The sequence below is a fragment of the Scomber japonicus genome, chromosome 19, assembly GCF_027409825.1.
Source record: "Scomber japonicus isolate fScoJap1 chromosome 19, fScoJap1.pri, whole genome shotgun sequence".
Taxonomy (NCBI): domain Eukaryota; kingdom Metazoa; phylum Chordata; class Actinopteri; order Scombriformes; family Scombridae; genus Scomber; species Scomber japonicus.
In genome coordinates, this window is record NC_070596.1 from 11,330,928 (window position 1) to 11,353,949 (window position 23,022).

Here is a 23,022-nt window from a genome sequence, read left to right on the forward strand (position 1 = left end):
CGGTCACTTAAACCATAATGAAAAACACCACTATTTGCTATCCTAGCCTTGTCAGACACTAAAATCCAGGCATGAATCCAAATCACCTGAAGTCAACTGTGCAATGGGCAGATCTAGTTGCTGTTTTTTGGCCTGTGCTGCGACCTAGTCCCCACGCAATGCCTTTGCTCCCACGAGGCCCGGTTTTGGTCCACCTCCCTAAGCATTTTCCAGTGCTCTTCCTCCCAGGTGATCAGCCTGCATGAAAGTATGTTCAATCCCATCTCCTTGGTGACAAGACAGCCCTGATGTTATGTCACCAACCTGGGGCATTGATGTATACCTACCAATAATAGCAGGCAGATAGATATGATTAGGTGGTTGGTTTATTTAGACATTTGCATTGATTTGTTCACTTGGTTGGGTCGCAGCCGGGATAAAGGAAAGTCTTGACGAGTGCTTTCATTCCATGGCAAAAATATGTATTAACCATATTTTTGTGACGGGACAGCTGTATGCAATTTCTTTGTAAGGGCGTCACTATGACAGTCCTGGGACCAGTATATAAAACGCTATACCAATACTACAAACTTCCTACCCATTGCAAGTTTAACTTTTAGCAGGATCAGTGGGTCAAGCTGTCTTGCAAGTTAAAGATGGTTCTCCATTTCACTCATACAAAGGTGACAGTAGAAATGCTGTATAAGGGAACAACATACAAGGAGATAATTCCTTGTCACAGGGAACATTGACTCGGGGGGGTTTGGTGAACTACTGTAGTGCTTATTTTGATTTAATAAATGAACCTGTTCATTTTATGGTGTCAATGTACATAGCAGAATTCCTTCCTCAGTACTCATATAGGAAAGATGATGAAAAGATACAGTGTCTGAACATCAGTGACTTGATTGATTTCTATCCATTTTCATCTTACATGAGGGATGGATATCAAATGGTTCCATTGAAGCACAGTGTGTTGTTAAGCTGATGAATGTTTCGGGCTGTCGGCCTGTTGTTAACTTTATTCACACGTCATACTCAGAAATGGATGACGCAGAAAAAAGCAACATAAGCAGTGCCATTACTAAGGTGTTGCCAGACCTCCCAGCCTCAATTTGAGATCCGTTAGAGGAGACACTACAATCGTTGGGGGTGGAGACCACTGAGGATTCTCACTTCATCCAGGAAGCTGATCTGCTTTCAGCACTGAGACCAATTCAAGCGAGAAAATTGGTGGTTGGCTGGAAACAAATCAGTGAGTACATTTTGCCAAAATTTATTTTTAAGTATAAAAAAGGATAACACATAATTCAATACATTTAGCTAATTTCATTATTTTTTGTTTTACAGCTCAAAACATTGAAATTCACAGCCAGTTGGCATTAAGCTCTCAAATTTGTTCAACGTGCTCCTCATTCTCGCCCTCCCCCTCGCCCAGCTGCCTGATTACCGCTGCAGATTAGGATAACAGCTTCCAGATTCCATGGAAGAAGTTTCCTGAGGCCTTGATGCAGTGTTTGGAGAGGTAGAAAAGGCCAAGTCCACAGTTACAGAGAGAAATGATCCAGATTGTTGTTTCTGAGATGATAAATGCCTTTGCTTCTCCCAGTAAACAAGCCTCCACAGAAGGAGCCAAAACATGGTTGCCAAGTATGCACAGTCACTGCAAGATGTCATAGAAGGTGATGTGGTGGGACCAGGATATCACTCACTGGTCAAACAGTTACAGTTAGAATTGAAAATCTGAAGCGGTCTTCAGTACCAAAGATTATGAAGTGCAAACAGGGGTCAGATGAGGATGTAACAGAAGAAATCCCAGCCAAACAAAGAGCAGCTGTTTAGGACACATAGCTGCACAAAGCTGGACAGGGAATTCATGCCAGTAAGTGAGACACCAGAGAGCCAAAAGGAAGAGAAAGACAAAATTATTAATTACTCTTAAAGACTTGTATGAACTGCACCTACTACCCCTGACGTAAAGAGATAAACAAGGGACCAGATGTGCAATCCGTAATGGAGGAGAGGCCTTTTTTCTTCCAGGAGACTGGCATGACAGTCCAAGAGCTCACTGGGGTATCACTCAGAGCATTGTTGTGTGGTGGGGTTTCTGGACTTCATGAGAACCATTTATGCAGAAAGTTTTTCAGCTGAAGAGGATCGTTGGAGGGTTGCTAACACCATGTCAAGGATATTGTGCTCCTTCTCCCATGGCACCATGCATGATTGTATGTGGTAAATTGATATTCAGTTTTACTGCCTAAGTTAATGTAAGTAGTAGTTTGATGATGTTGTGGTTCTACCAGTGGTATTTTCTCCTCCATACGAGTGTAATTGATCCTCCAAGTTTGACCTGTCAGCTTCCCTGGATGAGGAAAAACCAAAACTAAAACTTTTTAAGACAACTTTTGGTTTGTAATGGCTGGTGTGTTGTTAATTATTTTCTACCTGTACCTTTGTTGCAGGAACCTCCCGCTATGCCTCAAGGCACTTCACGCTGAGTGTAGACCGCGAGGTTGTGAATGACCGAATCCCCACCTTCATCTCTACCATCTGTTTGATGTCTGGAAGCTATTACTGCCTCAATATCTACAATCCCATGGATCTGGACTCCACACTTGAGTTCCTTCAAAAGGTAAAGAAATATATTTTCTATGTTCTGTATGTGGTTGATTATGAATTCTTGTGTTTATGAAGTTGTTCTTTTTATCATCCAGAGAAGAGAACACAAGTTCAGACCTGCCAACCTGTATGAATTTTGCGTAGCAGGTACGCAATTTGACATCTAAATACGCTGGTACGACATGTGAGTTCTGTGGGAAAATTGCATGTGCAGTACTCATGTCTGACAGCACGATGCAGAAGCGTGGTGAAGCAGTTTCAACCAATTATTGTAGAGTAGCGGAGAATAACAAGTCTGCCGAACCTATAACGTAACATCCTTGCTCCCCTTCCTGCCCTCTGCCTCCCTCCCTGTTCCCTGTTAGGAAGGTAAACTAAAAAGGTAAATTGTCTGTGTCTGTGTGTGTCAGCAGACCTGCCAGCTTTTGGTAAATGTGAACCGTTAATAACGTTACTTTCACTGTGAAAACATTCAAGCCTAAGACTAAGTGAAAAAAAGTTTTTTCCTAGCAAATCTATCGCTCATGTTCCTCTAATGACCCCAATGCGCCATTGAAAAAAGAAGAGAAATTACTGGGAGGTGTGTGTGTATTTTAGCCTTTATATATCCATTGCAGATAGAGTAGACCTGTATATAAAGAAGAATGTGATTATTTATACAGTTTAAACATGTAGCCAACAAATCTTTTGTAGCAACTTTACCACTCTGCCACCATCATGGCAGATGAGGAAGGAAAAGACAGGGAGGGACAGGGCAGCAGACCTGCCAAAAAGAAGAGGGTCTATGTCCCCCAGAAGTTTTGTAGTAAATATCAAGAATAGTGGCCATGCTTCCGACCCTTTAGAGTTCCATATCATGCATTTTGCACAGTGTGCAATGATGATGTGGACATAAGCCACCAGGGAGCTGCAGGTAATATATAAATTAGCCCCGGTGATGTGTGCTTATGTGCTGTAAGCCAATTTAATTATTACATTCTTGAAAATACAAACACCTATTGCAATATACAAAATAAATTATTACTATTTTAATGAAATACATATTAAAATAATTTTAATTAAATCAGTATCAGAAATAATTCATTGTCTATATTTGTTCATTAATAGGTATTGTAATCAAAAATATAGGTTTTACTGTTTTTTTTATAACCGATTTCCAGCCAGTGAATGGGGAAATTACTGTGTGCAAAGCAATGGAGTTGCAAAAGTCTGCGAAAAAAGCTGCACGACACAAGTGATACTCAAAATATTTTGCCAAGGTTGGCAGGTCGGCAAGTTGAAACAAAGAAAAACAAGAAGCAACTGTCAGTGAACTAGAGTCCTCACCCTCATCGTATATCTCTCTGATCACAAGTAGAGAGAGACATGTTAAAGATGGATTTATCCAACTGAGCCGTTAAGACTGAACTCTTACACAACACCAGCTATATGGGACAATATATACTTATTGTACCTGAGCTGTTAACCATTGACATTCACAACAGTTTTCTTTGATGTTTTAAGATAGTAATTCCACCAATACCTAACAATTACTTAAACAATAAGAGCAGTTCATTTCTAACAATCTTTTATGCTAGCAGGGAGTTTACAGAGCATCTTGGCTATCCATGCATTTGAGTTTAAAGCCTTTGTTTCAGTGGTTTTGTGACACTTTTAAGAGTAGGTAAAGGGTGATGGCATTGCTAAGATCTAAGAAGCTTCTCCTAGGATAAATAGTGGTAAGTGGTTGTACAGTTCATTGTACATTAATTTAACAACAGAAGACTTTTGGTTAATCCTTTTGTAAGCATTGTATAGCCCTTTCATGTTCAAACAGTGTATGCAGTTGTTGACTTAAAGGACTGCATGAATCTAGGCATTGCATAATCTAATGTCACTTCAACTTTTTGCCTGTCTAACCCATCCAAGTCCCTTTCTTGAGTTGTTTTGAGCACATTCAATATTTGATCACTGTTGAATAAATCTTTTATTCTTAGCCTGTGCCCTGAGGTCCACATGCTGTGATGGGAGCATTGCAGTTGTTTAGAAGATCCTTTTTACTGCTACATTTTTCAATAGATTTCAACATTTACATTGATAATTCCTCTAACTCCTCAGCCAAATTTTAAACACTACAAAACCATTTAACTTTCTCCTGAGCACAGTGAAGCTGAAGAATGCAAGGCTGCCAACTTTGCAGGCATGCAGGGTGGCCAGCACTCTGATTCAGAGTTATCAGCACTCAGCACCAATGAGAACATTAAATTGATGGGCTTCTGAACTTGTACAGCCCTTAAATGTTTTTTCCCCTACCTATTAATGTTCATATCAATAATTATGTGTGCTGTATGTGTCTGCTACCCTTATATGTGGAGCTCCTGAAGGACCGATCTTGGACCAATCCTATTCATTTTATACATGCTACCTTTTGGCCACTTGCTTAACTCTTCCACTAGTAGCTATTATCACGGGAATTTTCACAATCCTTCATGACTGCCTCGCTTGTATCAGTGATTGGATGTCTCAAATTCCCATCTTAGCTCAGACATAACAGAGGTCCTTATGATTGACAGACTGCTTTGCTTAAGATGTTATTCATTATACTAGGAACATCAGAACCTCCTCTAATAGTCTTGGTGTTCTTTCTGATCATCATCTGAACTTGGAACATCACAATACAAAAGTTTTCAGTCTTATTTCTTGCAGTTGTACTGAATATGGGTTTGGAAATTAATATTAACAACACATTCACTGACACAAAAGACACAATGTAATTATTATACATTCATGGTATGTACATGGTCTAAATAAAATGGATATATAAGAGATATATTCAACTAGGCTGGAAATACAAAAACTGTAAAAACAATACAATAACAACTGGTGGAAATCAGCATATTGTAGTGTAATGCTCAGTATTGAAATAGGTAAATGAACAAAATGATCAGCAACTGAGTCGGTATAGAAAGAATATTTTGGTCTTTGAGGACATTCATTCACTATGAATTTGCTGACGACTGGCCCAGTACTTCACAGACAATGCCTCTGGTGAACTGCAATGCTAGACAGCACTTTAACAGGTCAGTAGACACACTGGCTGATGGCAGGGCACTCTGTCATGGCACACTGAGAGCAGGTCAGGTGGTCTTGGCATTGAAGAGCTGACTTGGACAGCTCGGCTAGGTTCTAAATGTTCTGTCGGTCTGGTAATCTGGTTCAGAAGATGTGGAAAGCAGTACAAACCTGTACTGTACAGCACAGTGGGAACTGCCTCTTGATGTTTCTTTATTATTCACGAGCTGTTGAGCCCTACTGTAGCAGTCAGCCTCCCAGAATGTCTGATCAAGGACTTATGACTGTCCCTTATTCTCACTTTAAATCCAAAAGGTGGCTGTGTGTTTTCTCGCTTTGTCTATTTGATCTGCTTAATCTGTTAACTGTTTTAAGCGGCTCCTGAAATCATATTTTTAGGGTGAAAAATGTTACAAACCCTTCATTCATCATATCATCTTTTTGTTGTTGTTGTTGTTTTATCTTTAGCACTTTGCAACTGTGTGCAAAGATGATGATGATTATTATTAATGCTTTCTTTGTTTTCTTTTTTTCTGGCTGTAGAGAGGATCATATCGGTCCACAATGAACACCTGATCGACAACAAAATCTTAAAGCAGAACTGATGACACTGCTCAAAGTTCCAGTTTCCTAAACATCGTATCATGTCTGTATGAGACTCTGTCCCACCTGTCCTCAGTCAAGGCTCGACCCCATGACACAAACACCTGTCTTGTCAAGGCTAATTAGTAGTATAGTTCAGTGTAGCAAATGGTAGGTAGATTTAAGCACAACTTAAACTTCAGTCAGTCGATCTTCCTCCAGTTGCACACTTGGCGCTAACAGCTTCATACACAAATAGAAGAAACCAGCATCAAGGCAACAGGTAGGTACTATATGTTTTTTTCATAGTCATTTACAGCAAACAAAAAACTGTTCTCAACAATGACATTTGCGGTTGCCTAAATAGCATAATATAATGTCTTATATATTGTCATCATATTTTTTACCATAAATTACACAGATTTTTATTTTTCGATGCAACACACCGCATCTCAAAACAGCAAAACGTGTATCACATTTGCTCCAACCCAATTCCCAACTTTCAGTCCTTCACTATTTCTTGTGTCAGCATAGAAGCCAAGAGGTACAATGCTACATGAGCAGTGTGTGTTGCACTTTTTCCACAAGTAATAAACAACAACAACAACAACAACAACAGATCAAAATCTAGAGCTAAAAACATGACCAAGCTCAAATCAACACATGTTGGTAGAAATAAAGGTTAGATTAGGGTTAAACAGACTGAAGCAGAGATATGAGTAGAAAAAATGGTTAAGATGGTCTCCAAATTTATATGGTTTAATTTCTTGCTCCCAGCATTCATCATTCTCATTTCATCCTTCACTGTTCTGCATCGACTTGTCTCTGACACAAGAGAAAAATGGCTGATCCAGTCATTTATCATGTCATTCACAGGTCATGGGAACTTTGGCTGCTTGATCACCATGTTTGTTAGTTTGTTGCTTGCATTCCTCATTGAGGACCACCCTCTTTTTCCTTTCTATCCCTCTGTGAGATAGATTAGTGTTTCAGTATCATCCAACCTGAAGTCTTTTACAATCTGTTAGAAGTTTTTGTTGCATCTTTAACACCAAATCCTCAAGTTGAACTGAGTGCACTAAATCATGTGTCACTGACCACATCAGTAGCCTTTTGCTTTGAAGCTGCCCTCAAAGATGATTGACAACTCTGACATTCAGCTGTCAGCTTAGCAATGACATACATCATGTCGCTTCATGGTTGAAAGCTACATAAACAATCATGATAGGAAACCACTGTTGCAGATTCAAGATTTACTGAGCTATTAACCATAAACAGTGCTTCTACGGTCTTGTACTACATGAAATATAGAATAATAAGAATATTGAACTTTAATTTAACATAATCCAAGACTGAACAAAAGAAAATTTAAAAGCAGTCACTTGAACCATGTCACTTCATTCATATTGCTTAGCTACAAAAAAAAGTCAAATGACATATTCAATTAATATGAGTCTTTGTACGGAACTGAACTGCACTGAGATGTGCGATGAGGCAAAAACAGATGGGACGTGTTATGTTGCAGTCAGTCACAATCATCAGACGAATATGTCATTTCTTTTTGCCTTTTTGAAGGCAACACACTAACAAGCAGGGTCACATGTTGGATGACATGGGCTATGAGGGGACCAACAAATCCCAATTGATGGAGGATGTTCTCCATCATGTGGTCTGAGAACATCCTCCTCCTCATCCGTCACTAACAAATGTAACTAAATGGAAGTTTAGCAAAGGTGTTACAACCAGAGTCCCATTCAAAACATTATACCATTTTAAATTTGAAAAATGGTTAATGTTACACATGACATACAAAATCTAAATTAGAACAAAGCAGTCATATTTGAAGAAAAAAAAGAAGGTTGCATTCTGCTCCAAATGTCATAATGCTTGTATATTCTTTTTGACTTAAGGGCTAAAAAGTGTTGCAAGAACAGTAATTCTGATTTTGCATCCATGTGTACTTGTAACATTTTTTTGTCGTGCGCATGCATGTTCTTTAAGTTATCGTGTTCCTGACCTGTCAGCTACTGGATACCATCAAATGGCAGGGCTTGGGGCGATTTTGAGTACCTTCTTACCTATGAAGCGTATGATGCGACGGATAAGAGGGTTGAGGTAACAACAGTCTCCTGTTACAATGGTTTTCTCCTGGGCCAACAGAGCTTCCCGCGTGGATTTCATCACGTACATGGACACCTCTCCAATGAAGATCTACATGTGCATGCGCACACAGAGAAACACACAGAAAAAGCCCAAGAAAGAAGCAGATACAAGAGGAGAGTGAGATAGAAACAAAGAGAAAGCAAACAAAACACACAAACACGAAGAGGAGAGAAAAAAAAAATCAGTTGGGCATCACATTATAGGGCAGAGGAACATTTTGCCCCAGTCTAGCCTGTGTACATAAACCACTGTGTCTTAATGCAGCCTTTCTTCAGGTCCATTATAGTGTGGACATTACATCAGGACTAATGGAAAAAGTGCTGCTGGACACAGAAAATGAAAGTCGTTGCCAGCCGCCTTGGATAAGGCAGGCTGCTACAAAAATATGTGTGTTTGTGAGTGAGTGAGAATTTGTGTATAAAGGAAGTGCATATGTGTGCACACATGTGGCTTTTGCCTCTAGTATGTGTGTATGTGTGTTCACAAAAGAGTTTGTTTTGAGCCCCAGGATAGGTAAGAAAACTTTCTCCATCCCTCGCAAATGGTTTTTCATCATCAACATGCCTCTGTGAATGCAACCCTAATCTATTTTTTTCATTGTGGCAAGGCATAGGAAGAGTGACTGATGTTGTGATGTTCAAAAAGAAAAAAAAGAAAGAAGGACTGGAAGAAGACACAGTTATGAATGTTTTAAAGCTTTGTACTGGATTTAGCTATGTCTGGAAGGGAAGTCAAATTAATATTTTTACCCAGAACAATGACTGACATAGAGCATGCAAATACAGAACGCAGCAATCATCAAATGCATCATGACAGAAACATCCATCTTCTAATGTTTAATGACCTAGAAACATCACCAAAAAAGAAAGGCATTTATCCTCACATAGACCTTAACTCTAAAAGTCAAGGAACTTGTACCACGTAGTTTGGTCGTGGCCTAGAAGAAAGGCTTGTGTAACAGTATAATTCCATACTCTAAATGTAAACACAATGATTAATGGGCTGCCCTGAGCATCACATGTATATTACATAATTAGAGTCAACAAATTATTTACTTTGGAATTTGTTGGTAACATATATATGCAAAGCATCCACAAAAACATGTTTTCTTTTAATTATGTATTCCTTGTTATGTCAAGAGTCACAGGACATGTCATCTTCCTACAGATCCATGTCACTGTAGCTACATCTATAATGCAGGTCAGTTTTGGGACCTTAAGTGTAGCTTTTTCTGGTGACTGCTTATCTTTGGCAAAATTAACTTAATTCAAAATCAGTTCCTGGTCAGCTCATCCACAGCTGCTAATCAGTGCTCTGTAATGTTTTGTCTAAATGATGATTATACAACTTTCAAGCAACTAGCCTCAAAGTATTTGTCTCACAAGAGTCTGCTTCAGCACTGGAAAGGTTAGCTACCGCCGATTGACCGTCTTCTTTCAACTCATGTAAAGCCCAGACTCCTTTTTATGAAAATGTCATGAAAACCGGCGGAAACAATTATCTCTAAATGTGCCGTGTCACAAAACTGACAAACAACTTGGCATTCAAGTGACACAGTGTGATGTCAGAGCAGAAAATAAAAAGGTTAAATATTAAATACAGAAAAAGTACATGATGTGGAACAAAAAGAAAATACTTCTGGTTCATGTACTATCTCAATAACACTGACCCATCCATCAATACCCTTATAGTTCATACCCTTTTAAGCCCATATAATACTGTATTTATGACATTAAAAAGGCAGACAGAGCACTGCCTGCAGTATTTAGGAGTACCCTTTTTTTGCATTTCACCTTATTTACATTTTTCCCACATATGCATTAAATATAACAACTGTCCCATGTGGAAAGCTATAAATGATTCATGGCTCTTTCTGCCATAATGAACTGCTAAAAGTAGATCCTTTTTGAGAAAAACAATCAACTGTGCAGCCTGAGGCGACAGTAAACTTAAATTCTTACAGTTGACAAGCTGTTTATGTTATATTATGATCTTTTTTTCCCCAAATTTTAACCAAAACAAATCTCCGCAATACAAGTTGAGTAAAGTATGTTTGAAAATAGTCAACACATGCATTCTGGAAAGACTAAATTAATTTCCTACCAAGGTCTCATCAGTTTTTTAAATCATTTATCCTGTTACACGTCAAGAAATGGTGAGAAATGTCCATCACAAGATCCTAGAGAGAGATGTGACATTTCATTTACAATGATATAAAATTATATAAAACAAAAAAACACAGACAATCTTCATATTTTGGAAACTTTATTCATTTATGGTTGATTAATGACATATTAATGGTGGAATCTGGGTCAGGCTAAGGAGGGATGAGCAAGTGACATCACTGCTGAGCATAACACTGTAGGCTGAAACACCCTCAAACCAAAAGTTATTTTTAAGATGCAATAATCAATATTTTTATAAATAAAGGATGAAATGACTATGTATAATGTGAAAGGTGTCGCCACAGAATTATCACCTAGCTCTGCAGTCCGTCTGAGCGCCTTTTAGCTCATTTTGGGTGTTTTAGGACCCACAACCTTTTATTGTTTTGGTTCAGTCACACTGACTATTTAATTTCCTGAAGCAGCAGGAAGCTTTTTTTAAAGAAAACAAGCATCAGTACACCCACCATGATGTACCTGCCCCACATCGAATGACAGAGTTGGCAAAGTTGGCAACTAGCTTGGGAATATGATTTAGCATTTAGCTGCTTATGACCCAGATACTTTACACAAAGCTAAAAAGAGAAGAAACTTGACACCAAATGAATACTAACATTGCTCCGTGTCTGCTCGATATGTCAATAGCTAACATTTTGCTAACACATACGTCATTTAACATCTATACAGTTGAAAAGGAGTTTTTTTAAGCCTTTATAACAGCTGCTGTTCTGCTGCCTCAAAGTGACCAAAACATATTAACAATGCTTATCATTAAGCTAATCTCTTCTTAATGGAACAATCATTGTTTTAGTATTTCTACCAAGATACACATACTGTACAAAAGAAGTGGAATTAGCCCTTATGGACTTAACTAGGTATGGAAAACAGTGCACTGACTTTGTATGTCATGAGAGGAGTCAGGGATTTCCCATTAACTTCAACACAGTCCTCTCTTCTTCAACTTTTCCCAACTGTCTCTTACACAGTCAGGTTTGTGCTCAGTCTTAATGTTAATCAGTGGCCTGTTTCTTTTGGATCCACACTTGACAAGAACATCATCACGCTTTCATTATCTTTGCTCTGAAGGTGAGGGACTGACTCTCTGATTCATGTCTATGACTGAACAGGTTTACAGACCATTGCGGAAATGCCACCCACCTAACCTCCACAGCCTCCCATTGGTCCAGCCATGTGGAACACTCTGCATAAATTACTGCCTCCAAGCTAATTGGCCAACATCCCAGCCCTGTCATCATTAATTCTGATTGGCTGCTTCCTTGGTTTATGATGCATGTGGAGACAGAGTGGTCTACAGTGTCAAGCACACATTTTTGCACCTGACACAGCACTCTCAAAGGGCACAATTAAAAAGTTTGGTAACATACAGATGGATAAATAGACTGCTATGTGATGAAATGCAAAGGCCACACTCTTTATATGAGAGAGGAAATAGATGGATATGAGCAGCAGTGTTAAACAAAACTTCAGCTGCTTACACAGCACACTCTGAGGAGGGATGTCTGACCAGGGATGGGCAAGAACAAGGAAAAAAGGATGGATCTTATTAGGATTTAATTAGTTTTAGATGAAACTACTCCCAAAAGCGAAACACTGACACTCTGAGAGACATGACCTCACTGATAAAAAGAAAACCAAAAGTGAAAAGACACATAAAACCTAATATTTTCTGACATGTTTTGTCTTTACTATGTACTTATACTTACACTGTAATTACACTTTCCAATCAGTGTATATTGACTAAGCATCCTTTTTTTTTTTTTTATTTGTTATGTAATCAGTGCAGAAGACTCTGTCAAAACTCCACATAGATGCACTCTCACCAAATCAGCTGTAAATAATACTGTCTGTCACATTTCCAGGCCAATCGGAGCACTCTTCTAGATTTTGAACCAATTTATTATTTTTTATTTTGTGTTTGTGTGTTTGTGTGTGTGTGTGTGTGTGTGTGTGTGTGTGTGTGTGTGTGTGTGTGTGTGTGTGTGTGTGTGTGTGTGTGTGTGTGTGTGTGTGTGTGTGTGTGTGTGTGTGTGTGTACAGGTTTATAACACTATGGACTGCTGATGCATCTGTACACCAGTTAGTTACAGCGGGAGCATGTGTTTGAAAGTGACAATAATTCAGTTTTTACTTTGGCCTAACATACCTCTAACAGCACTCAATGCTTAAAGCCTGAGAGCTAAAGAACGAAGTGTCCTAGACACTAAACAAAAAACGGCGAGATACAAATTAAGCAGGAGAACAGTAATATCTCATTACAAATAAAATGGGTGGCATGTGTCCAGGACGCAGACATCTTTAACAACATCACATCCATGATTAAGTGCCTCTTGAAGTCATAATAGAAAAGGAAGACATCAGGGAGGTAAGAACAGAACACTGCTAAAAGCTTTTCCATGCTGCACAGCGGTTTGCCTTAACACCTAAGAACCTGCAGGAGTACTAACCTTGACCTGTTTATCACTGCTGCTCTGAGTTGGTTTTGATGCCAGGAAATCATTTTGTGAAAAACGGATAATTCCTTAATCGAACATTACTATTTTGTGACAGTGAGCTCACCTGAAGCAAAATATCATTTGTATTTTCAAACTTCTCATGCTAAATGTATAAGCACCCATATTGAGGAAAAGACAAGGGAAGGGAATGCTGATTGGAGCGGAAATATTTAGCTGATTGGTTGGCTCGGTTTTCAGATGACACAGACCACAAAAAATGAGGGTCTAATTTGTACATTTGTGTTTCTCTCATAATGACCTGTGACAATGAAAGACAGACTATAGTACATACTGAAGTGAATGAACAGAATTATTGAATTACACACCACCAGCCAAATCCCTAATTCTTGCGGTTTTAATTCAAATGCCCGATGAACTCTCCATGCACTCTTTAGCTACAGTTAGCTGGCAACTACACATGCTTTAGATTTTGGTGAACCACAGCGACACAGTAAAAATGACTACAGCTGACCAAGTCAAAATGTGAATTATTTTAATATTGTGGGATACTTACAGATCTGACTACGGTGGATGTGATAATATAATATAATAATAATGATTATAGCAATAAGAAGTATGGTGCAGTCTAATTATTTAGGTTAATAGCATTTTGATTGGATCATTTTGTCAATGTCACACCAACTTTCAACTTAAAGCTATTTGGACAATACAATATTCTTACAGTTAGCTTGTTGCAGTATTTTCTGTTTTACAAATCTGAATCCACAGATAACACACACTAAAGTCAAAGGTGATGGGTTGAATTTTAAAGCATCCTGTACAAATAACATCACATCTGGAGAGACATCATTGCACCCTTTAATATGGCTGCAAAACATGTTCTGGGATTGACTCATGTTATCCTTCACATATGCCCCGTGTCAAATGTGAAAATAGAAATTAGAATATTAAACAGACAAATGCAAAGACCTGACCAAGGGGTCTAGAGTTATTTAATGTCTGGTCTGGTTTGCTGAGTTTCAGTCAACAAGCATGGAGCAAATGTGACACCTGCTGGCTGTATGCTGCTACTGCTGTATTAGGCATTTGTATCATGTCCTACAGTATGTTCAAAGACATCCACAACTCAGGTTTAAACATCCACAGCTTGGTTAATAGCTTCCACAGCAGATGTTTTGACTTCTAATTTTAAGAAAAACACAACTAGGCTGCACTTAACCTTTACTGGTTTCTGGGCCCTTCCACCATGGACGCTGGGTCATTCACATGGCTGGCCAACATACTTACAACCATTATTAACAGTTGACAGTGATCAATGATCGTTCACAATTAATTACACCTGTGATTTTCCATCTATGACAAGTCAAATTGAATGTCATCTCATCAAGGAAAGTCATGTAAAGAGTCTATTTATGCTAGTTTGTTGGTGTCCAAAATCCATACTACATACTAATTCTTCACAGTAGCATACATATACGTAGAATACTGTTTTAATAGCAAGTACACAAAAAAAGTTGTGTACAAACAAGAAATTATGCAGTAAGTGCAAGGTTGGACATCAGTCACACTGCAACTTTGGAATCTCACTGCCAGTTAAAGGATACGTCACAACTTTAAATATTTTTCTCATGTGCAGAGTCAAACCAACAATGAAATGATCCTGATTACAAGTATTATGTGTGTGTATCCAGTACCTGATATATCTTCTTTTTCTGTGCTGTAGACCGCCATGTAGACTCCAGGTTCCAATAACATCAAACCACATGCGCGACTGTTTACAGCGTTTCACTAGCTCATTGACTATGTGCTACATTGTAAAAATTCTCAAAGGACTTCAGTACAAAGAGGAACATGTGTAACCTGGTGCAGCTGTGTGCCTCACTGATGTTTTTAATAGTTTTTGAACAACAGCTGAAATCTATGGCACAGAGGAATATGATATATACACATACAATGCTTAAGTAAGTAGGATCAATTCATTGTTGGTTTGGCTCTGCACAAAAGATTTGTTGTTTTACAAGAGTGTACTTCATTTTGTCACTTTTCTAGTGTTAACACACTACATACACGCACGCTTATAATTTATTTGTGTAATTACACACCTTCTGTCTGGGTTTTTTTTAATGTAACAAGCCCTATTGATATTGAAAAATTATGTCAAATACACTTTCACCCAACAGGCCTGGCTGATGAATGGGAAAACATCCTCAAGCCTGCATAACCACTGCATCTTGTAACGCGTGCCTTTCTTACTTTTACTCTTCACTGGTTACATGGAGCTTTGATGTCTTGTAGTGCGAGACAGCGACTAGCCAGTCAAAGAGATACAGTATTAAGATCAAAGAACAGAGCCAAAAGTTCAGTCTGTAAAATCAGTGCCAATGTGATCAACTGACCTATAAAAAGATATGAAAACAGTCTTAAGTCAAATAGTTTTCCTTGACATTTTTGGCAGAGAGACTGGATATAGGGACAACCACACTACATAGCTGAATCTCAACCCTGACTATAATGTTAAACTTAAATGTAAAATTAGAAGCATATATTTGCAGTAAGCGAAGTCTGTACTATAATAAGTTTCAGTAGTGGTTACTTTGCTGTTCTAGAGGAAATTGGCAAGACTGAGTAAACACAGGCAGGCCACATTTAATGAGTGCGGTTTACACTCCAGCATGCAGCAAAAAATCATAAAATTATAAAAGTTGTCCTCTATACTGCTGTGAAAATACACACAAAAAGAGAATTACTTACTATAGCTGTGGGAGCAGCAGCCACCACGCAGTACAGGATGAGAGGGGGGATGAAGCTGGACTCCTCCATGCCGGGGTATGGCTTCATCAGGTCAGCATCATTACAGAAGAAACCCTGCACATGGACGCTGAACAGATCCGTGCACTCCATGTAGTAGGCCAACAACACCGTGCCGGACATGATGACAAGCTGGAAGAAAAACATGTTGGAGCGAGATGGAGGAAGAGGGTAGAGAAAGTTGAGGAGAGAGTTGTTAGTTGTACATCCACAGAACAGAAATAAAGGTTGTCCTCCTTGGTTCAGTTATTAGTAGTTAGAAAGTCGATTTCCTTGAACCCCCCCGAACATCATCCCTGTTCTCTCTTAGTCGTGATGTCTTTCTGACAGGTTTTAATACAAAACAACTGCATACATCCTCCAAAACCACATTTCTTTCTCTCTCTCCTTCTCTTTCTCTCTCTGTTTCATGCTAACTGTGGTCGTGAACAAGCACCCACCACCATCACTTACCACCTCCTCTCCTCCCTCACCCCCTCATCCTTTTATCCCTCTAACATCATCTTTTGTCTCTGGCCTCCTTTCGCTCTCTTTCCAGAATCAGCTGCAGGCAATTTAGGTTTTTTATTTATTTTTTCCCATGTATGGTATCTTAAGTCATTTATAACGACAACCAACACCGGTATACAGAATATAACACACACACACACACTTTTTTTTTTTTTTTTTTGTCTTTTTCATGTGGTTTCTGCATTTGTACCATTCAGCCGCTAATATGCCCATACTGCTGCCAGTCTAGCCAAACTGCTGGCATTATGCTGGAGTTTTGAGATGTTTTTTTTATTTAAAAGCTATGGAGCTAGATAAAAGAAAAAAAGAGTCTGACTTCTGACCCCTGTGGGAAAGAGACAGAATAAGTTGCTTATATTGATCGTGTGGGAATCCATAAACTATCAGATTATTACTTAAATACACACGATTCAACATGTTATGTGAAGTAATGTTCTTTCACCTTTGCTAAAAAACTGCAATTTGCCAAATTTTGGAAATGTGCAAATATCTTGTAGCAGTGATAAGTGATAAGTAAAGTAGTATCTTGAGTTTGCTGTGAAACATGGTGAAGCCAACAATTTTTAATACATCTTTCCAACACCAGGTGTCACTATGTCACTGCTAAAGCATCAGCGTTGCCTCAAAGGGAAGTCTCGGCACATGCATACAGGGAAATAATTCTCCTCAATATCTTGCTCTGACATTATAAATTGATTTTTAATTTATGAGCCATCACAGAAGGGTGTTTGCTTTTACAACAAACAGTTTGTATTAATTAATATAATTATTTTCTGCTAACTCAAAGTGAGAAGATGAATGTGTTTGTGAAAACACTGTGTGCTTTTAGAGTTTAGTTTATTGGTCTTTTAAAAGTCACACACACACAACTTAAAATACTGTATCCAAGACATCATAGACAGCATGAGCCAGATGGCAATCATTTAGAAGTGTGATTAACAGCAAAAAAGAAAAAATATGGCTTGGACACACATGTCTGTCACCCTACAGCCTAAAAAATCTGGCTACTAAACCAAGTTTTCAGTTCACATTCTGGCTCCTTTGATGGCATTGAGCTGCAGGACTAAGGCTGCTTGATTATGGCAAAATCATAATCAATAGTCAATATTGAGATCACAGTTATTAAACACGATTCCTCATCCACTTTGGGGACATCATGCATTTATTGGACATCTTAAATAGAAATCACTGGCTTGTATTATCCTGCAGTGTGTTTACATGCACTTGAATAACCAGTTTACAGTCTGTTTTCTCCAGAAAGCTGATTTCTTGAATGTTATGTGAATGAAAAACATGCTTTGTGAGTATAGTATTAGAGAAACCTGGTTTCCACAGGTAGATTTTACTCCTCAGAGCACACTGATTTCTCTGTCATGTATACGCTTAACCAGGTTTAAAATCAGATTTCTACCAGTAAGCATGAGCACAATGACAGACTGCAGACAGAGGAAACATGTTGCTGAACGGCTGGATGTCAGGAGAGATCATTACGCAGGGTGAAGAGTCCTTGTGGATCAAATAATAATACAACAATGTAGACTGTAGATGTCTAAATAAGTCAGTTTTCCACCAGTGAACATTTGACATATTTCGTGCTGAGGAAGAGCTCCGCTCTGCCTGTCTACAAAATGTGAGTATTATTGCAAAAACAAAAATGCACTATTTATCTTGATTATCCTTTTCTCATAATTGCAAGCTAAGTTTGTAACTAAATTAAATTTGATTAATTGCATAGCCTATCAGAGAGTCAATTTCTTTCTTTCTTTAAATTTCTAATGAAACATTGCAACTAGATTGTTGTTGTGGAACTTCTGTAGTTTCTATTCATACTATTTACACATATCACTACATATTTTAGCAATAACTGTGGCTGTTTTCATATTCAGCAAAACTTTTGAAAAAACAGTTTAATTAATGCTATTATTAATTTTGTGAGAAGTCATATCAGATCAACAAATCAGTGGCTTTTCTATCATATAAATATTGACTCCTTCTGCGCATGACAGTAGAAATGTAATGACAAGCTGCATGTTAACATTAGCATCAGTAACTACCCTCATGAACGTGAGACTACACTTCACAAGCTGCATCTCAAACTGTTTCAGAGTCACAATAACTCACATTTGCAAGAACCCTGTATCAGACTGTTCATTTTTACTTCAAGTATTTAATTAGCAAATTATAATTTGTCTCCTAAGCTACCTCATTATGAATGCACAAAGTTGGCACTAGACAGTTATTTTAAGTTCCCTTTTCAGGAGTTTGCTTCAGTACCTGGAACAGCCTAAAATAATTCTCTTGTTCAAATATTCTTCAAATGTCAGTGTATGAAGTAAATCAGATCTGATATTTGGAGAAAATGTTTTGTGTTCCTTATGACTATGTCGCATGAAGTTTGTCTAATCAAAAGATGCCATGTTGTGCAGTGGCTATTATTGAGTTAAGCAATATCAATTAGTTAGTTAAAATTAAGTTGTTACCACCGTCCATAATTTTCAGTGGGTTTAGGAATATTAGCTGTTCCTACTGTTGGTCAGATCAGCTGTTAATATTGGGTTCAGTCATCCACAATTAAAATAATAAAAACCTGTTAATGCTGTTTTAACTGAATATCAGCAATATGTAATTTCCAATTGTCTGACCAGAACTAACTATTATTTAATGCTACTTTATCCATGGCAGAATATGTAAATTGTGTGAACTAGACTGGACAATATGGCCAGTGGGTTGTAGACAGAAAAGACAAGAAAGCAACTGTATTTACAGAGGACAGGAGAAAAACCTGGCAAATATAGTCCTGCGACAGATGGCCCTGCTGAGATGTCTAGTGTGTGTGCCTGTGTATTTGTGTGTGTGTGCTTCATTGGTTTCTATGCCATCTCTTATGAATAACACTAAGGTAGTTAGCATTATTTTTTGCTTCATCCTGTTATTACAGAGGCACCCTGCTACGAAGAACACTTTTTACACAGATCACATGTATTAACCACTAGTGCACTGAGGAACCATAATACCTGGTTGCACCCCATATCTAGCCACATCGCTGATATACTAACAGCAGAAAGCACAGTAAAGCCAGTCAAGATGAATAGAAATTACATTTTCAGGGTTTCGAGTCATGCAAAAAGCCCCAATACATATAGCTTATCCACACACAACATCCAAAATTAGGGACAGACAGACAGATAGGATATCATTTCAATATTTCTGGTTGTTCCACTAACAGGTTCCAACAGGGTAATCGGCTAACATATTATTCATAGCCCTGCTCTGAAAAATATGTAAAATCCTTTGCTCGCAGAAATGCCATGTAATACCTTGTGAGATCACGTACCTAAGGATGTCATGTTTACAAGAAAACACCTGAAAATAGCTTGGACAGATTAATTAGAGGGGTGTATAGTAGAGCATGTTTGTAGAATACTACTGTGATTTCATTTACTTTGACCTTCACCTTATTTGCATTTGAATAAAAAAGAGCAAAGCTTGCCTCAGGCTCCATCCAACAGCAACCTAAATATATAGTATGAATTCACCAGGCTGGTTTCAGCAGTTAGGGTTGCTAGTACACAGTAATGGGCTAGTTGGGAACGTCAAAATACCCTTGAGCAAGTTCTGGACCATTTCTTCTGTACTACATTCCTCCCAATGAGATTCTCTCCTCTAGGTCTCTATAAAAGCTCAAATATGTCTTCTATCACTCAACCACCACACCTCCATCTTCCTCTACACACCATAAATCATAGGAACTCATAAACAACCTGAGCCATTAGACATGATAAGAGTCATCGGAATGGAGCAAATGACCAAAAACAGGCCACCAGAGACAAGCAATTTCAGCTTGTTCAGTCTGATCTGATTCGACTTTTCTCTTGTCTCTCCTATACTGTACTGCTGCAGTCCTTACTTGGCTCTGAGTCAGGCAGCCCTATAATTACCTTTTGATAAAGATGTTGAAGTGTGCCAGCTCTACTGAAGAGAAAATAGTGGTGCAGTCTTAATGCCTAGAGGCCGCATTCCATTTCTGTGACTTTTTCATGAGCTGGCTTTTCTGTGACACTTCTACACCTGGACAAGTGTCCCTTTTTCTTTTTAAAGCTTAACTTGTGGCTCTATTATATCCACTACCCAGCCCGTGTCATGCTGCATTAGCTGTGTGAAGGGCAGACTGACAAGGCTGGCTGTCGTAAAATGGTTATACAAAGTTACTGCAGCATGCCATTATCCTTCTCCCTTGGAGGGTACAATTTACCACTTTTACCCAAGAGTCTGGCAGGGCATTTTGATGCAGACATCTACCTCTGTAAAGTTTTAACATGCTGTCAGTGCCTTCTGGGAATGTATATCACTTCGGTGGGGCAAGAATTTCTTACTGCCTCCATTTATGAATCAATTAGACAAAGCCTGCTGAAGGTCTCTAACACATTCAAATCTCAAAATCCTCTTTTAAAGTGAGACAATCTAGCCTTTAAAAGCAAGAAATAACAGTCTTTCTCTAACAAATTTAATGTTGAATTCACAAGGAATAAAACTCACCTTGATTAGTTCATTATAAACATTTTTGCTTCTTCTAACCATGGTGGCTAATAATGCTAGCACACCATAGACATTGTATTGCTGCTGTGTAATTAACATTACCAATTCAGTCTGCTTACTTAGAGGATAACTACACATCAAAATTCTGCTAGTTCCCGCCATCCAAACATATTTTATAAATGCAACTGACCACGACTCAATGTAACGTTAGCATGAATAATTCCTTAGCGCTGGTAGTAGGAGCTAACCAGTCATGAGCAGCTGCTGTCAGACTCTCCGTGTCCATGCTGGTAACACTGAGAGTCCTAAGAAGCTTCTGTAGTCACTAGAAGGACCTTCATAGACCTTTCTAAAAGTTTCTGTGTGGTACCTCCCACTGAGCAAAGAGACGTCCAAACGACGTCTTTTCTAAGTCATTTTTGGACGTCTAATTTTGGTCCCCTGAAGGTGCAGACTGTTACTCCAGACGACGTCTTTTTCTGACGTCTAACGGACGTCCAGTATTGACGTCCAGAGGACCGCCGTACAAGGTCTATTTTTAGTCCAAATGTGGTCGAAATGAGGTCATTGACGACGTCTTTTCTACGTCAAAATTTAAACCGACATCTTGTGAACGTCCACAGGACCGCCGTATGAGGGCTATTTGACGTCCAAATATGGTCGTTGTGACGTCCAAATATGGTCGTTGTGACGTCTTTTCTACGTCAAATTATAACTTATATTAGACCTTTTTCCTTTACTGGTTTAGTTCCTATGCATAACCAAATGACACTACAGTAAAATTAACTGGTACAGTAAAACAGATCACAAGCCAATCCTGACTGTTCTGTCACCCATTTTTAATTACAAAAGTCAATTAGCAACAGCATTAACAGCAGGCAGTATAAACTTGTAAAATATATATATACACACATATCTAAATAACAACAATTAGCAACAGCATTAACAGCAGGCAGTATAAACTTGTAAAATATATATATACACACATATCTAAATAACAACAATTAGCAACAGCATTAACAGCAGGCAGTATAAACTTGTAAAATATATATATACACACATATCTAAATAACAACAATTAGCAACAGCATTAACAGCAGGCAGTATAAACTTGTAAAATATATATATACACACATATCTAAATAACAACAATTAGCAACAGCATTAACAGCAGGCAGTATAAACATGTAAAAATATACAAACACATATACTGTACAAACACAATTTTTATTCTTAGTGTCTTAGTGTTCTTGAGTGTCTATGAAGCCCGCCCCTCCCCTCCTTTGTGGAGCATGCTTTAGGTGTTCTGCCACGTGGCTCCTTATTATTTCCTCCGTGGCGTTACTGTCAAATTGCATGACTCCATCTGCAAGTAGATAAAGAAAAATGATAAGAAACTTGCACAGGCAATCAGCTGTCACACACCAAGTCTGCATATCTGTAAGCAAAAATGTTGCTATGCATCAAAAACCATCTGCCATTATAAACAGTTGGCATTGTATTTTAAATGTCAATGAGGAAGGAAATGTTTTCATGTTGTAATGTTTGCAATTATCTAGAGATTGGCAGGACCAAAATGCTCTTCCCTTCAACATATAAACTAGGCCAGGGCTATTCAATTACAAATTCAGTGGGGCCAGATTTTAAAACCGAGACCTCAAGCTGGGCTGGACATTTTCAGAGGTCAATAAGGAGGAGGTTATTACAAATGAGGGGTATTTTTAAAATCAAATCAACTTTATTTATATGGCAGTTTTCATACAATTGTAGCACAAAGTGCCTCACAGAGGATAAAAACAAAATACAAAACACTGAAAATCCCAAACCTCCCATCCCCACAAATATACACACAAGCAGGCTAGCTGTGTTGAAAGCAAATTAGAAAATAGAAAAAAGAATTTCCCTTGTTGACTCCCTTATTGTCAACATGAAATATAGGCTTACCTTGAATTGCTCTGTAGATTTGACTGTTTTCAAGTCCTTTCTTCCCCTTTTTACCCTTGCCCTTCATATTAAAGTGGCTCATCAGGCCATTAGTGAAGAGTCTAAAGGAAAACAGAATACATCTATAAATCAATTTGAACAATATATGCAGGGATAACAGATAAAGGGCTGCAGGTCTATACAATGCATTG

The 23,022-nt window shown here is 38.4% G+C and overlaps 1 protein-coding gene across 1 annotated transcript in view; it reads right to left on the bottom strand.

Moving 5' to 3' along the window:
• plppr1 (phospholipid phosphatase related 1) overlaps window positions 1–23,022 on the bottom strand; it is a 58,742-nt gene that overhangs the window by 14,195 nt on the left and 21,525 nt on the right. The window contains exons 2-3 of the mRNA XM_053340182.1: window positions 15,785–15,973; window positions 8,310–8,442 (exon numbers count right to left, since the gene is read on the bottom strand). Of these exons, the coding sequence (XP_053196157.1) occupies window positions 8,310–8,442; window positions 15,785–15,973 (322 nt within the window). The remainder of the gene's footprint in view (window positions 1–8,309; window positions 8,443–15,784; window positions 15,974–23,022) is intronic.